This window comes from Hemitrygon akajei, chromosome 9 (assembly GCF_048418815.1).
Source record: "Hemitrygon akajei chromosome 9, sHemAka1.3, whole genome shotgun sequence".
In the NCBI taxonomy this organism is placed as follows: Eukaryota; Metazoa; Chordata; class Chondrichthyes; order Myliobatiformes; family Dasyatidae; genus Hemitrygon; species Hemitrygon akajei.
This window is the reverse complement of record NC_133132.1, coordinates 34,678,236-34,695,752: the sequence shown is the minus strand read 5'-3', so window position 1 is coordinate 34,695,752 and position 17,517 is coordinate 34,678,236. Positions and strand designations below refer to the sequence as shown.

The 17,517-nt window shown below is 41.2% G+C and overlaps 1 protein-coding gene across 14 annotated transcripts in view; it reads right to left on the bottom strand.

Moving 5' to 3' along the window:
• Positions 1–5,488: 5,488 nt before the first annotated feature.
• LOC140733005 (clathrin coat assembly protein AP180-like) overlaps positions 5,489–17,517 on the bottom strand; it is a 180,543-nt gene continuing 168,514 nt past the window's right edge. For 13 of the 14 annotated variants that reach the window (XM_073055753.1, XM_073055754.1, XM_073055752.1 and 10 more), the window contains 2 exons: positions 15,567–15,665; positions 5,489–6,891 (listed from right to left, as the gene is read on the bottom strand). In XM_073055753.1, the coding sequence (XP_072911854.1) occupies positions 15,573–15,665 (93 nt within the window). In that variant the 3' untranslated portion in view covers positions 5,489–6,891; positions 15,567–15,572. The remainder of the gene's footprint in view (positions 6,892–15,566; positions 15,666–17,517) is intronic. The other variant, XM_073055758.1, reaches the window with a different exon arrangement.

Genomic DNA, 17,517 nt, shown 5'->3' with positions numbered 1-17,517 from the left:
TTCTCTTGAGCTCCACATCATCTTTGACATACTCTGTATTCTTCTTCCTTCCCCTTTCCACAACTTAAAAAAGATCCAGGGTCAGCTTTATTCACCATGCACACTGACATGTATTGGCGTATTAGTGTGACATGCACCAAGAGCAACATTCAACAATTATAAAGAATGTATCTGTAATGAACTGCTGGAAGAAGAGGTTGTGGCAGGCAAGTTAACATCTAAAAAGACACTTGGACCGCTGCTCTTTGTGATTTCTATAAACGGATGTGGAAGTAGAGGCGAGGATTGAGTTCAAAAGGTAATGTTGTGGCACTGTAAAACTCTAGCTAGTCCACACTTAGAGTGGTGTGTTCAGTTCTGGCTGCCTCATATGCTTTAGAAAGTGTGCAAGAGAGAGTTAGTAGGACGCTGCCAGGATCAGAGTGCATGTCTTATGAGGATAGGTTGAGCAAATTGGGGCTTTTCTCTTTAGAGCAGAGGAGAATGAGAGGTGACTTAACAGGGGTGTGCAAATTGATTGAGAGGACAGCCAGAGACTACATCAGATACATTAGATTGGAGCAGATGGATGAATTCCTCTCCAGCCCTTTACCCTCACTACCCACCTGGATTCACCTGTCACCTTCTAGCTATATGACCATAAGACATAGGAGCAGAATTAGGCCATTCAGCCCATCGTGTCCACTCCGCCATTCCATCATGGCTGATCCCGGATCCCACCCAACCCCATACATCTGCCTTCTCGCCATATCCTTTGATGCCCCATGACCAATCAAACGATCAACTTCCACCTTAAATATACCCATGGACTTGAAATCCACTGCAGTCTGTGGCAGAGCATTCCTTAGATTCACCATGGTCTGGCTAAAAAAATTCCTCCTTACCTCTGTTCTAAAAGGTCACCCCTCAATTTTGAGGCTGTGCCCTCTAGTTCTGGATAACCCCACCATAGGACACATCCTCTTCACACCCACCCTATATAGTCCTTTCAACATTTGGTAGGTTTCAAAGAGATCCTCGCATATTTTTCTAAGTTCCAGTGAGTACAGGCCCAAAACTGACCAACGCTTTTCGTATGTTAATCCCTTCATTCCTGGAATCATCCTTGCGAACCTCCTCAAGACTTTCTCCAAGGACAACACGTCCTTTCTGAGATATGGGGCCCAAAACTGTTGACAATACTCCAAGTGCAGCCTGACTAGTGTCTTATAAAGTCTCAGCACTATCTCCTCACTTTTATATCCTTGTCCCCTTGAAATAAATGCCAACATTGCATTTGCCTTCTTTACTACAGACTCAACCTGTAAAGTAATCTTCTAGGACTCTTGCACAATGATTCCTATGTCCCTCTGAACCTCTGATGTTTGAACTTTCTCCCCATTTAGATAATAGTCTGCACAATTGTTCCTTTTAATAAAATACGTTATCATACATTTCCCAACGCTGTATTCCATCTGCCACATTTTTGCCCATTCTTCCAATTTGGATAAGTCCTGTTGCAATCACGTTGCTTCCTGGCACCACCTACCCCTTCACCTATCTTCGGATCATCTGAAACTTTGCCACAAAGCCATCAATTCCATTATCTAAATCTAAATGTAAAAATTAGTGGTCGCAACACTGACCCGAGGAACACTAGTCACTGACAGCCAACTAGAAAAGGCCTCCTTTATTCCCACTTGCTGCATCCTGCCTGTCAGCCATTCCTCTATCCTCTACAGGTGTTATCTTTCCTGTAACACCATAGGATTTTATCTTGTTAAGCAACCTCATGTGTGGCACCTTATCAAAAGTCTCTGAAAATCTAAGTAAATGACATCCACTTCTTCTCCTTTGTTCACCCTGCTTGTTACTTCCTTGAAGAATTCTAACAGATTTGTCAGGCAAGATTTCCATTTACAGAAACCATGCTGACTTTGACTTACTTTGTCATTAGTCTCCAAGCACCACAAAACCTCATCCTTGATAATAGACTTCAACACTTTCCCAACCACTGAGGTTATGCTAACTGGCCTATAATTTCCTTTCTTTTTGCCTTCCTCCCTTCTTAAAGAGTGGAGTAACATTTGCAACCTTCCAGTCCTCCGGGACCCTGCAAGAATTAAGTGATTCTTGAAAGATCATGACCAATGCATCCATTATTTCTTCAACAACCTCTCTCAGGACTCTGGGATGTAGTCCATCTGGACCAGGTGACTTATCCACCTTAAGACCTTTGAATCTGCCTAGCATTTTATCCTTTGTAATAGCAATGGCCCTCACTCCTGCTCCCTGACACTCACTGACTTCTGGCACATTGTTAGTGACTTCCACAGTGAAGATAGATGCAAAGTACCCATTAAGTTCATCTGCCATTTCTTTGTCCCCCATTACTACCTCACCAGCATCAATTTCCAGTGGTCCAATATCAAATCTTACCTCCCTTTTACTCTTTATGTAACTGAAAAAACTTCTAGTATCCTGCTTTTTATTATTGGCTCTCTGATTTAGATTCCTTTTGTACAGGTCCCACCTGCCCCAGAAGAGTTCCTAATTATCCAGAAATCTGAATCCCTGCTCCCTGCTCCAATTCTTCAGCCACACATTTATTTGCCACCTCATTCTATTCCTATCCTGTCGCGTGGCACAGGCAGTAATTCCGATTACTACGCTTGAGGTCCTGCTTTTCAGCTTCCTTCCTAACTCCCTGTATTTTTTTTCCAGGATCTCCTCTCTTTTTCTACTCATGTCATTGGTACCAATACGTACTATGGCTACTGGCTGCTCACTCTCCCTTTCCAGGAGATTGTGGATGTATCCAGAAACACCACCAACCCTGGCACCTGGGAGGCATACTACCATCTGTGTTTCCTTTTTGCATCCAGAGTCGCCTATCTGTCCCCCTGACTATAGAGTCCCCTATCACTGCTGCCATTCTCTTCAGTTCCCTACCCTTCTGAGCCACAGCCGCTGTTGCTTCCCCCAGTGATGTTGTCCCCCTCCAACAGTACTAAAAATGGTGTACTTATTGTTGAGCAGGACAGCCACAGGGGGTGCTCTCTACTACCTAACGTTCTCCCTCACCTCTCCTGACAGTGACCGATTTGTATGTCTCCTGTAGCCTTGGGGTGACTACCTCCCTGTAACTCCTATCTATCACTGCTTCACTTTCCCTAACAAGGCAAAGATCATTGAGCTGTAGCTCCAGTTCCCTAACGTGGTTTCCTAAGAGCTGCATCTTGATGCACCTGGTGCCAATGTGGCCATCAGGAATCTGGGAGTCTCCTGGAAATCCCACATCTGACACTGAGAACAGAACACTGGCGCTGTAGACATAACCCCCTATTCTTTCTAGAGTTAATTCAGAATAAGAAATAAGGAATGAACTTACCTACTTATCCTCCTTCTCCACGCCCCACCTTTTTATTGTCTTCCTTCTCCATTCCTGTCCAGTCTGGATGAAGGGTCTTAATCCAAAACATCAACTGTTCAGTCATTTCCATAGATGCTGCATGACCTGCTGCGATCCTCCAGCATTTTGTGTGTGTTGCGTTATCAGAACTGGTTAGCTCAATTAAAAACAGTTAACTTGACTTTTGTCAAGATGTGCTTGGTGATGGGATCCCGTTGGAGGTGGCCCCTCCCTTCCCGTTCTCGATCTCACCGTCTCTATCTCTGGAGACAGCTTATCCACTGATGTCTATGACAAACCCACAGACTCTCACAGCTACCTGGACTATACCTCGTTCCACCTTACTTGTAAAAACACCATCCCCTTCTCCCAATTCCTCCGTCTCTGCCGCATCTGCTCTCAGGAGATGGTTTTTTCATTCTAGAACGAAGGAGATGTCATCCTTTTTCAAAGAAAGGGGCTTCCCCTCCTCCACCATCAATGCTGCCCTCAACCACATCTCTACCATTTTACGCACATCTGCTCTTACCCCATCCTCCCACTACTCTACCAGGGATAGGGGTCCTCTTGTCCACACCTACCACCCCACCTGCCTCCAATATCCAGCACATAATTCTCTGAAACTTCTGCCACCTTCAATGGGTTCCCACCACCAAGCACATCTTTCCCTACCACCCCCCACTTTCTGTGGGATCACTTCCTATGCGACTCCCTTGTCCATTCATCCCTCCCCACTAATCTCCCTCGTGGCACTTACCCATACAAGTGCTATACCTACCCCTACACCTCCTCTCTCACTACCATTCAGGGCCTCAAACAGTCCTTCTGGGTGTGGTGACACTTCACCTGTGAGTCTGTTGGGATCATTTACCGTGTTCAATGCTCCCGGTGTGGCCTCCTGTATATCAGTAAAACTTGACGTTGATTGGGAGACCATTTTGCTGAGCATCTACACTCTGTCAGTCAGAACAAGCGGGATCTCCTAGTGGCCACCCATTTTAATTCCACGTCCCATTCCAATATGTCCATCCTCCACTGTCAGGATAAGGCCACACTTAGATTGGAGGAACAACACCTTATATTCCGTTTGGGTAGCTTCCAATCTGATGGCATGAACATTGATTTCTCAGTCTACCGGTAATGGCCCCCACCCACCCCCTTCATTATTTCCCATCCCCTTTTCCCTCTCTCACCTAATCTCCTTGCCTGCCACTCGCCTCCCTCTGGTGCTCTTCCATGGCCTTCTGTCTCTTTCAATCAACTTCCCAGATCTTTACTTCATCCCTCTCACTCCAAGCCTCACCTATCACCTGGTGTCTCTTCCCCCTCCCCCACCTTTTAAATCTACTCCTCAGCTTTTTCTCTCCAGTCCTGCTGAAGGGTTTCAGCCCAAAACATCGACTGTACTTTTTTCCATAGATGCTGCCTGGCCTACTGAGTTCCTCCAGCATTTTGTGTTCTGTGGCCTGTTCAAATGCTGTAACATAGTATTAATTCAATACTTAAGGTTGTTTAATGTAATTTCCTGTACACAAGTGTAGAGGAGATTTAAATAGTTGTTACTCCAACTCCAAAAAACGATAAAGGACACAATAATAATAAAAAAAACACACAATAAATATCACTACATATGATAGCTTATATACATAGATTGATTGTATGTATGTTTATCTAGGCTGTACATAAGGTGACTGACAATAAGTAATAAAGCAGTGATGAGGCTAGTGGGTGGAGGTGTTTGATCAGCCTCACTGCTCGGGGAGAGTAATTGTTTGAGAGTCTGGTGGTCCTGGCGTTACCATGCTCAGATAATAGTTGTAGAGAATGAATCTACAAAAGTAAAGTTGTAACATAATTCTCTCCTCTCTTCAGTCTAATTTGAATTAAATGGCCCTGTGATACCAAAGGCAAATCGTCAGAATATGCTATTTCAGAAAAGCACATGAAACCTCACTGTAGTGGAAAAAAAGATCTGATATAACCCACGAGGACCAGTATTTCAGCTTGTTACAAATTACATTTTCAACAGTTCAAAAGAGTTCACAGTTAAAAATTGCACACCAAATCTGTGTTACAGCAAACCGAACTTTACCAAAGTTACTTTGATCAACGCATTTATTGCATCTCAAAGGGGATACATGCACTGGATCAAGGAGAAAAATCAAACAAGTTTAAATAAAAAGAGTAATATTTTAAATATATGTATTTTTCCCCACATTAATTCCAGATACAGTTACTTGGAACGGTACACTATATAGATATTGACAGATCTAAAGAGACATAAAGGAAACACTTTCAAACTGCATAGCATTTTTACAAAATAATTGTCATGCCTGAGAACACTAATCCCACTGATCAACAGTGACCTCCTTCGTTGATAGCTACACCTTTTGCCAAGCAGTTTGCACAAACGATATGACATTTCCCTGGGATCCGCACAGTACATAAAATTTCTTTAAAAGGTGCAGGTGTGTAAAAGAGATGATGGGCAATGTTTGAGTCTACTCATTTGCATACAAAAAATTAAGGACAACAGCTTAATGACAAAAATACATCAACAAAACCTCAGATATGATTTTCTGATGGAGAAAGCTATGAAAGCTGGTTATGGGCAGCAAAAAAGTGCATTAAATGGTTTGTGATCCCCAACTGAAAGACATCCGAGAATATCAACCTATTATCATCTTTTCTAAAGTAAACATTCCCAGTGTCTGATACTTCACTGCTGGTCCATTAAACAAAGAATACATAATGTAACTTAAAAGAAATTAAATACAACAATTTTTGCATACTGATAGATATAAATATGACATTTAGATAACATTTTCTGTCTTGGTATGCAGCATATTTCTGCCCAGTAATACTTTTATGCCAAGATCAGTGCAAGACTATGGAAGTTTAACATCAAATTTTATATTACTTTTAAAAGGAATTATAAATAATTTTGAAAATAATGCACAAATGCTTCTTTTAAAAACTGATTGCGTGTTTTATCCAATTTTTTGTAGTTGTGAATTGTTTCCGACAAAACTTCAGACTTGGAAGATTGGGAGGGTGTAAGCACATTAATTTATATGCAAATTGCTACTAGAATCATGACTATAAGCTAATAGGTATACAGAACGGACATGTCATCCTAGGCTCTGCAGTGAAATTATATACATTAGCACTTTCAAGAATACGAATACATTACTCCAAGTGGCTCATACACAACAGCTGCGATTCTGCAACCCAAGTTATCATTAGGTACAGAGAAGCACTAAAAGGCATCAGATACACCCATCTTTCAAGTTGCAAAACACAATCCAAAATGGACAATTTTTGATAAATTAGGGCATAACATCAAAAAGTACATTCCTAAGGGTTACTTTCACAGTTGTGCTACACCTTTTACGATATGGACGTCTGAATAAGCATTGAAACATGACTGGTGAATTGCTTGGAGTAGTGAATATCCACTGTTGTCACCTTCAGCGTTCCCATCATTGCATGAACGGCAGCTGCAAGACAAACCATACAATGAGATCTGACATATCACTGTTTTAAATTAAACACTGCTTTTATCCAAGCCTGGAGTAAGGATGTAGTTGCAAAATTTTAATATTTTTCACATTTCAAGTTCAAGTTTGTCATCTGACTGTACATAAGTACAATCAAATGAAACAATGGTCTGGAGAAACACCCACTAAACATAGATCACAAACAACACAAAATGAACAATATATTGCCATAAATTAAGAAAATATAATTCAAAATGCATGTAGTGCACAGCACAGGTAAACAGCAAACAGCTTGCTGTCCTTGAGACAAGACCTTGCCAGTGGCAGGGTATCACAGTGTATCATTAGTCTCACAGTTAGAGGGAAAAAGCTGTTACATAGTCTGGCAGTCTAAGTTCTGATACTTCCTGATGGTAGTGGGTCAAAGAGATTGTGGGGTGGGTGGTAAGGATCCTCAACAATACTTTGGGCAGTTTATCTACAACACTCCTAGTAAATTTCACAAATCTGGGGGAGGGAGCACATTTCAAGCTCATCCACTTCTGTACTTCAAGTTATATATAGTGCCACAATTTCTTATTTCAAATGCAAAAGCCACTGATAAGGATAGTTTGGTTGGATCACTTGAAGATACACGATATTACTTCAAATAACCAAACAATTACCAAGTACGTTTCTATTATTTATTTTTTTATTTAGAGATACAGAAAGGAACAGAACCTTCCAGCCCTGTAGCCCACCTACTTAACTCTAACTTTATCACAGGACAATTTACAATGACCAATTAATCTACTAACCTTTGGTCTTAGGAATGTGGGAGGAAACCGAAGCACCTGGAGGAAACCCCTGTGCTTCACGGGAGGGACATACAAACCTCTTACAGACGACGTTGGAACAGAACTCCAATGCCCTGAGCTGTAATAGTTCAGAAAATTTTTTAAAAATGGACTTCTCTTCAGGATTACCAAGGTCCATTTTTCAAATTTAAGAAATTAATTATATCGGGGTACTCTGAAATATAAGGTCAGATCCAACATGGAGAATAAGTCTTGAGGGATAAAAGCCGGCCACAATATTGATAGAACTCAGCACCGCATTTATGGAAATTAATAAATAGCCAATGTTTTGAGCTGACACCTTTCATCAGAAGTGGAAAGGAAGGGGGAAGAAGCTAGAAAAATGTAGGAGGAAGGACTTCCTTTTCATTTCTCATGAAACATCAACTGTTTATTCATTTTCATAGATGCTGCCTAAACACACACAACTTTGTGTGTGTTGCTCTGGATTCCCAGCATCATTTCATATCTCCATTCTCATGCATCCAATTGGACAGATGGGAACACCACTATCTTGCATGAAAGTCCAGTAACTTATTACCTTGATTATGCACTCATCCGTGAAGAAGAGCTTTGACTCTTATCATTTTGATTCATAGGCTAAGATGTTAGGTTAAGACTGTCCAAGTACTAGATGAAAGTATGCAAGATAATAGACTGAATTTGTCAGAAGAATTGCAAGGTCAATGATATTGTCTACCTTTTATGAACAAATGGTACAGCAATTTCAGGCACGAACAGATGTTGCAATGAACTTTGCCACTGTTTATTTTTAGAAAAACTGCATCTCACTGCCTTACTCAACAAGGCATGTATCTAGTTGCTGTACCTGCACAGTACATACATACTAAACATCACAAATTTAAATCTTACTCATATCAGGGCAAGCTTTCTCACGAATATGGCTATAAACTGCTTTCAGGTAAATGTATCTCAGCACATAATATCATCAGCATATCATCAGTCACTGAAGGTGAATGAGCAAGTGCAAGGTTAGAGAGACTGGGCTTGTACACGCTGGAATTAAGGAGATTGAGAGGGGATCTGATTGAAACATATAAGATTATTAAGGGATTGGACAAGATAGAGGCAGGAAATATGTTCCAGATGCTGGGAGAGTCCAGTACCAGAGGGCATAGTTTGAGAATAAGGGGTAGGTCATTTAGGACAGAGTTAAGGAAGAACTTCTTCTCCCAGAGAGTTGTGGGGGTCTGGAATGCACTGCCTCGGAAGGTAGTGGAGGCCAATTCTCTGGATGCTTTCAAGAAGGAGCTAGATAGGTATCTTATGGATAGGGGAATCAAGGGATATGGGGACAAGGCAGGAACCGGGTATTGATAGTAGATGATCAGCCAAGATCTCAAAATGGCGGTGCAGGCTCGAAGGGCCGAATGGTCTACTTCTGCACCTATTGTCTATTGTCACATAAGAAAAAAAATAAGCATTAAATTTGCTTTTTTTTTGTTAGGAATTTCGGATCATTTCTTCCCCATACTAATTTCCCTTAATCTCTTTTCTGTCCTGCTCAATTCCAATCATTATTACTTTACTTACATTAGTAGTCACTGAACTGATTTGTTTTGACTTATTTATTCTAAAAGAATCACGGATAGAGTGTGGACTTGAGACAAAGGATCAGTAACGATCTGTTTGGGTGACAGACGGGTTCATGGAGGTGTATATAGCTTACTGTTCAGTTTGCCAATACATTTTTAAATTTACACCTTCCCATCAGCCCCTACACTCAGTCTCACTACAGGTAAGGAAATACACTACTTCAACCTACGAGCCAGGGCACTCAGGGAATTTGGCTACATGATTACTTTTTAAATTCTTTCTTGTAACTGCATGTTTTTCTGCTATCGTAACTATATGTGCTATAAATGCTGTGTTGTGTGTAACTGTTGGTTCTGTGTTTTGCACTTTGGTCCCAGAGGAATGCTGTTTTGTTTGACTGTATTCACGTGTAGGGTCAAATGATGATTACACTTGAACTTGAATTCACTTGTAACCAAGGTGCCGTTTCTTTTGCCATCTCATTGCAACAAGCTACCAAGCATAAAAATTTAACTCGTGTATGTGCATGACTATGTATGCCATTCTCTACTCTCTGAGAGAAATGTGTGGCCCATTACATTCAGTGACCCTTTGGTTAAATTTAAGAACAGTATAGGTTTGATGTGAATGCATGTTGTTTCGATACATGCTGGAGAAATGCATTCTTTTTCAGCTCTGGGTAGCCTCAATAAGTTCCTGTCCTTTTGAGGAAGCAGTCTGCATGAAATGATATCTATGATTGTAATACCCACTTCTGGATTGTAACGCCCACTTCTGCTACTTACTGTGTCGTAAGTAGGGTTCAAAAGAGGTTGACCAGGATGTTGCCTGGATTTGCATGTGCTATAAGGAAAGGTTGTTTTTTTTCCTGGAGTGGTGGAAGCTGAGGGGAGAACTGATGGAGGTTTATAAGATTATGTGAAAGAGACAACTGGATGATATATTGCCTTCCGGGTGCCAGGGCCAAGGATGTCTTGGATCAGGTCCGCATCATTCTAAAGGGGGAGGCCAGAAGTACATATTGGTACCAACAACAAATTTAAGAGACTACTAGACAGGTATATGGAGGAATTTAAGGTGGAGGGTTATATGGGAGGCAGGGTTTAAGGGTCAGCACAACATTGTGGGCTGAACGGCATGTACTGTGCTGTATTGTTCTATGTTCTAACATAGGTAGGAAAAGGGAGGAGGTCCTGAAGAGAGAATATAGGGTGTTAGGGAGAAAGCTGGACCTCCAAAGTAGTAATCTCTGGATTGTTGCCTGTTCCATATGCCAGTGAGGGCAAGAATAGGATGATTTGGTAGAAGAATGCATGGCTGAAGAAATGGTGCGGGGGCAGGGTTTCAGATTTCTGGATCATTGGGATCTCTTCTGGGGAAGGTTTGACCTGGACAAAAATGACATGTTGCACCTTAACCTGAGGGGAACCAATATCCTTGTGGTCAGGTTTGCTGTGGAGTGTTTAAACTCATTTGTCAGGGGAATGGGAACCAGAATGATAGGGCAAGGATGGGGCAATTGGTATACATCTAGATGCAGTGTGTTGTGAAACCTTGAGGAAGGACAGGTAGATGATATGGAAAAATTGCAGTCAGTGTAACAGTGTAAGTTAAAGTGTAACAAGGGCCAAAAATCAAAAAGGAGTAATGAATACAGGACTAAAGATGTTTTTTTAAAAAAATGCACACAGTATACGGAATATGGTAGGTGATCTTGTAGTGCAGTTAGAGATAAGGAATATGATGTTGTGTGTATCTCTGAGTCATGGCTGAAAGAAGACCATAGTTGAGGGTTTAATATACTAGGATACACACTATTGAAAGGATTGGAAGGATAGGCAGTATTGAAAGGATAGGCAGTTAGGGAGAAGGAGTGGTGTAGCTCTGTTGGTAAAAAAAAAAGAAATGAAATCCTTAGAGAGAAGTGACACATGATCAGAAGATGTAAAAATCATGTGAGTAGAGTTAAGAAACTGCAACAGTAAAAAGACCCTGAGTTACATATAGGCCTCTGAACAGTAACCTGGGTGAGGACTACAAATTACAATGGCAGATAGAAAATGCATGTCAAAAGGGCAATGTTGCAATAATCATGGGGGATTTCAATATGTAGATAGATTTAGAAAATCAGGTTAGTGCTGAATCCCAAGAGAGGGAATTTGTAGAACGCCTATTTTTTTTTAAGAGTAACTTGTGGTTGAGCCCACTTAGGGGCACAGCAATTCTAGAATGGGTGTTAAAGTGAGGACTCAGATTTGATAAGGGAGCTTAAGGTAAAGGAATCCTTTGGAGAGAATGATCACAATATCATAGAATTCACCCTGCAGTTTGGGAAGAAGCTAAAATCAGATGTATAAGTATTACAGTGGATTAAAGGAAACTACAGAGGCATGAGGGAAGAGCTAGCCAAAGTTGACTGGAAGGAGACATTAGCAGGGATGACGGCAGAATAGCTATGATTGGGGGAAATTCCGAAGGCATAGGAAAGATACATCCCAGAATTAAAGAAGTTTAATAAAGGGAGGATGATGCAACCCTGACAAAAAAAGGAAGTCAACGATAGCACAAAAGCTATAGAGAAGGCGTATAATATTACAAATATTGGTAAGAAGGTAGATTGGGAAGATTTTAAAAACCAACAGAAGGCAACAAAAAAAAACCATAACAAGTGAAAAGATGAAATATGAAGTTAAGCTAGCCAATAAAATTTTTAAAAAAGATACAAAAAGTGTTTTCAGGTACATAAAGAGTAAAAGAGAGATGAGAGTGGATATCGGACTGTTGGAAAATGACGCTGGAGAGGTCATAGTAGGGGACAAAGAAATGGCAGATGAAAAGAGGAAAAGAGTAAGTATTTTGCATCAGTCTTCACTGTGGAAGACATGAGCAGAATGCCAGAAATGAGAGAGTGTCAGACAGAATTGAGTGTCGTTGCTATTACTAAGGAGAAGCTGCCTGGGAAGCTGAAAAGTCTGAAGGTAGTTAAGTCACTTGGACCAGATGGACCACACCCCATTGTTCTGAAAGAGGTAGCTGCAGAGATTGCGGAGGCATTAGTAATTACCTTTCAAGAATTGCTAGATTCTAGAATGGTTCTTGAAGACTGGAAAATTTCAAATATCACTCTACTCTTTGAGAAGGGAGGGGAGGGAGGCAGAATAAAGGAAATTATAGGCCAGTTAGCCTGATTTCAGTGGTTGGAAAGAAGCTGGTCTAATATTTAGGATGAAGTTTCAGAGTTTTGGAGGCACATGATAAAATAGGCCAAAGTCAGTTTTCTGAAGGGAAAATCTTGCCTGACAATTCTGTTGGTATTCTTTGAGGAAATAACAGGCAGGATAGACAAAGGAGTCAGCTGATGTTGTTTACTTGGATTTTCAGAAGGCCTTTGACAATGTGCTGCACATAAGGCTGCTTAATAAGAGCCAATGGTATGACATGAATGGTATTAGCATGGATAGAAAACTGGCTGACTGGCAGGAAGCAAAGAGTGGGCATAAAGGGGAACTTTTCTGATTGGTTGCTGGTGATTAGTGGTGCGCCACAAGGGTCGGAGTTAGGACCGCTTCTTTTCATGTTATATGTCAATGATTTGCATGAAGGAATTGATGGCCTTGTGGCCAGGTTTGTGGATGATATGAAGACAGGTAGAGTGGCAGATAATGTTGAGGAAGCAGGGAGTCTGCAGGAAGGCTTAGACAGATTGGGGGGAATGGGGAATCTATTTTCTAAATGAGGAGAAAATTCAAAAATCATAGTTGTGAAGGGACCTGTGTCCTTGTGGAGGATTCCCTAAAGGTTAACTTGCAGGTTGAGTCAGTGGTAAGGAAGGCAAGTGCAATGTCAGCATTCATTTTGAGAGGACTAGAACATAAGAGCAAGGAAGTAATGCCGAGGTTTTATAAGGCATTGATCAGACTGCACTTGGAGCATTGAGCACATTTAGGCCCCTTAGCTAAGAAAAGATGTGCTGGCGTTGGAGAGGGTCCAGAGTACGTTCATGAGAATGATCCCAGGAACGAAAGGGTTAACAAATGAGGAGTGATCTATGACTCTGGGCCTGTACTCACTGGAGTTTAGAAGAATGGGGGGGGGAGGGGGATAATCTCATTAAAACCTATTAAATATTGAAAGGTCTAGAAAGAGTGGGTATGGAGAGTTTGTTTCCCCATAATGGGGTAGTCTAGAACCAAAGGGCATAGCCTCAGAATTGTGGAATATCCATTTAGAACAGAAACGAGGAACTATTTCTCGAGTGAGAGAGTGACGAATCTGTGGAACCCATTGCCACAGATGGCTGTGCAGGCAAAGTCATTAGGTATACTTAAGGCGGAGGTTGATAGGTTCTTGATTAGTCAGGGTATGAAAGGTTATGGGGAGAAGGCAGGACAATGGGGTTGAGAGGGATAATAAATCAGCCATGATGAAATGGCAGAGGAGACTCAATAGGCCAAATGGTCTAATACTGCTCCTATGTCTCATGGTTTTATTATGAGAGGCAAAGATAGAGTTGACTGACAGTATCTTTTCCACTGGTCTAAAATGTCTAATATCAACATGCATGCAGTTCAGATGAGAGGGGGTAATTTCAAGTTTTTTTGCGCCACCTGGGGTTGGGGTAGAGGCAGATGCATTGAAGACTTTTAGAAGATGTTTAGATAGGGACATAAATGTGAGGAAAATGTAAGGATATGAACATTGTGCAGGCAAAGGAATTAGTTTAGTTGCCCACCTGATCACTGATTTGATTGGTTCGGTACAACATTGTGGGCCAAAGGGGCTGTTCCTGTGCTGTACTCTTCTATGTTCTATGTAAGGCTCACCTTAAGCATTTTATCTCCCTCTTCTATACTCACTCATTCTTTGTCTCATGCAAACCCATTCCCATAGTTTTGTTTTGCAGTTTAAATGTCATGAATTTGTCTTTCTAAAAGGTTGGATTAAAAACAAAACAAATGGAAAATATTTAGTTTCTGTTCAAAAGACCAAAGAAACATTAGATTCAGTTCTCCAGTTTGCATCTCAAAAGTGACTTCAACCAAGGTTATGGAAAGTTATGAGGTTATGGATAGTGGTTAGCATAACACTTCACAGTACCAGTGGCACACATTCAACTTCTGCCACTGTCTGCATGTTTTTACATTCTCCCTGGGGTTACCATGTGGGTTCCCTCCCAGTAGTCCAGTTTCCTCCCACACTCCAAAGATGTACCCAGTTGGTAGGTTAACTGGTCTTTGAAAACTATCCCACGATTAGGCTAGGGTTAAATCAGAGGTTGCTGGGCAGCGCAGCTTGAAGGGCCAGAAGGGCTTATCCTGTGTTGCATCTCAATAAATTAAAAAAGTGTTACTCATAGCAAATTAAGTTTTGGAATATCAGCATGAATGAATCTGATTTGGCCTTAAACCAACTTTAAGGATCTCAGTTATAGGGAAAGGTTGAATAGGTTAGGACTGTATTCCGTAGAGCTTAGAAGAATGAGGAGAGACTTGATGGAGATGTACAAAATTATGAGGGGTATAGATAGGGTAAATGCAAGTAGGCTTTTTCCACTGAGGTTGGGTGAGACTAGAACTAGAAGTCATGGGTTAAGGGTGAAAGGTGAAACAAGAGTGGGGAACTTCTTCGGTCGGAGGGTGATGAGAGTGTGAAACGAGCTGCCAGCATAAGTGGTGGATGCAGGCTTGGTTTCAACATTTAAGAAAAATTTGGATAGGTACATAGATGGGAGGGTATGGAGGGCTATGGTCCAAGCACAGGTCAGTGGAACTAGGCAGAATAATAGTTTAGCACAGACTAGACCAGCTGAGGGGGCTGTTCTGTCCTGTATTCTCCTATGACTCTATACACTCCAATTACATTGTTCTCTTATACACTGAACTAAAGTATTGGACAATTAATCTCCATTCTTGCTAGGTACCATACTACAGGATTTATCATACTCTAATAATGATAGCAAGACAATTACAAAGGGGATAGGGAAATTAAAAAGAAATTAAAAACACCAATGCATAAAATTGTATTACTGCATTTTGCCATCAACAATCAGCCTGCTAATATTCAAATAAGCAGTTAGAAATTAACTGCAAATACTTTCATTTCAGTGTGCTTGTGAGGATTTATTCAATGTTTATGGCATCCTTCAACATGCTGGAAAATGTCACCAGTAGGAAATTGGTCAATGCACTAAAATATTTTTGAAATCACTCAAACTCTCACACTTCTCATGCAATTCTAACTTTTAGCACACAAAATGATACTCAGGTAGAACCTGGAGTGTACCTTTGTTTACAAGAAATCCTTGATGTTTAGATCTGCTAGAGGATCCTTGGTTGCAGGTTTCTTGGGGCTCTGAGTAGCAGGCGTTGGGCTTGGGGAAAGCTATCAAAGCAGATACCAAAGGAGGCAGAAAAAGCAGCAACACAGTGAGGCCAAGAGATTAGAAAGGGTTATATCATCACATGCACAATCTGCTCAAACATGTTAATATAGAAAATGCATCTATAATTTTCTTCTTGAAAATATTAATGAAGACAAGAAATGCAAGCAGTGTTAAGCACAGAGTTTGGCAAGAAACAGCAATTCCTATATATTTATCACAAATATGCATCTGACAAAAAAAAGAGTCAACTAATATCCAGACAGTTAGATCTTGGGGTACTATCTGTATTCTAAGATATAATCATGTCTAACACATTCACTGTATGATTGTTATGAGTGATGAACAGACCTGATGGAAATGGGGTGCAGAGTTAACCATTCCCCCCCTCCCGAGAACTATGAACTATTGCTGTTGCTATGCTGCTAATGAGAGAGAGAGAGATGAAGCACAGAGGCAGGAACATCTGCTACAGATAAGAGGGAGAGAAAGACTGTAGATTTATTGTATTTTGACTCTTCCTGGATTATTTGCCTTTCACTACAAGGACTTCACTTTGCTCGTTAACATTCCTCAGGAGACAGCAGGAGTGGCCTGATTTGATGGTCACAGTCATTCAGAGTTGATAGATAGCTGAGACCCCGTTAGTAGGGATAAAAGACAGGTCTGAGGAGACACCCCTCAGACACACCAGCGGACACTAACCAAGTTTTGTGCACCTACAGGAAGGTGGGGGCTTCGAGGACCGAATCAGTAGATCGGTCAATAAAGCTCACAGTGTGACAGCAGGGCCAGTGGGGACTTGTGTGTGTGTCCACTCAAGCCAGAGTGACAAGTCCACCACAGAAGAATGGTCTAGCCGGAGAACTGAGGGGACATAGCTGAATGGCCACAACGATACGACAGAATAAGAAAGCAACAGAAGGTTTGCCTGCTGCAGCTGCCTAATCTCTTGCTCGCTCTCTCTCCAACAATTACAACACAACAACCATAACTACCTCCGCACGCATGAACTGAATTGAACTTTATACCCTTCTATGACAAGTCATTTACCCCTAGACCTTGACAGAGCTTGTTTATTATTGCTTATTATTATTCCTACACTTCTATGTTTATTATTGCTAACCTGTTTTATATGTATATTTGCATTTTTGATACTGTATTGTGTAGTTTACTAATAAACATCTTTAGTTTTTGGTACCACCAGACTCCAGCGGATACTTCTATCTTTGCTGGTCTGTAAACCCAGTTACGGGGTACGTAACATGATTAAACACTTTATTGTCATGGAATGGCTTCTATCCTAATTATAGCCAACTTAAAGTTAATGTTTTGACAGCTTTCTCTGTGTAGAAACAGAACACTGATAGCTTTTAATCCTGATAACTTCAACTCTTAACACAGATAGAATAATGCTCCTCAAAATATAAAACAAATTTCTGAATAAAAGTGTCAATATTGAATAAATATTTGTACTTTAACAGTCCTTTGTTCCCAGGTTCTTCAAGGTTATCATAGTCAGGGTGGGGGGGGGGGGGGTATTGGGGATAAGGTCCCACTACCTATTAAATACTCCCAGTGGCATGCATCTCAAATAGCCTCTGACAACCAAGTCCAACTCCTGGCCTTCTGCCTGGTGGAACTATTTCTACTAACAGGAGAAGGGGCAAAGGAGGTTTAGAAGCACCTTAAAACCAGTCACTTCGGGCAGATGGGTGCTCATCAGCCGTGGTAGGCAGCTAATCTAGAAGGAAAACTCTGATTTCAAACCTTCGTTGCCTTGTGGTTATACCCACCTATGCGGGAGGCTTCGGGAATAAACGCCATTGAAAAATCTAGATTTGGAGTCCCTAC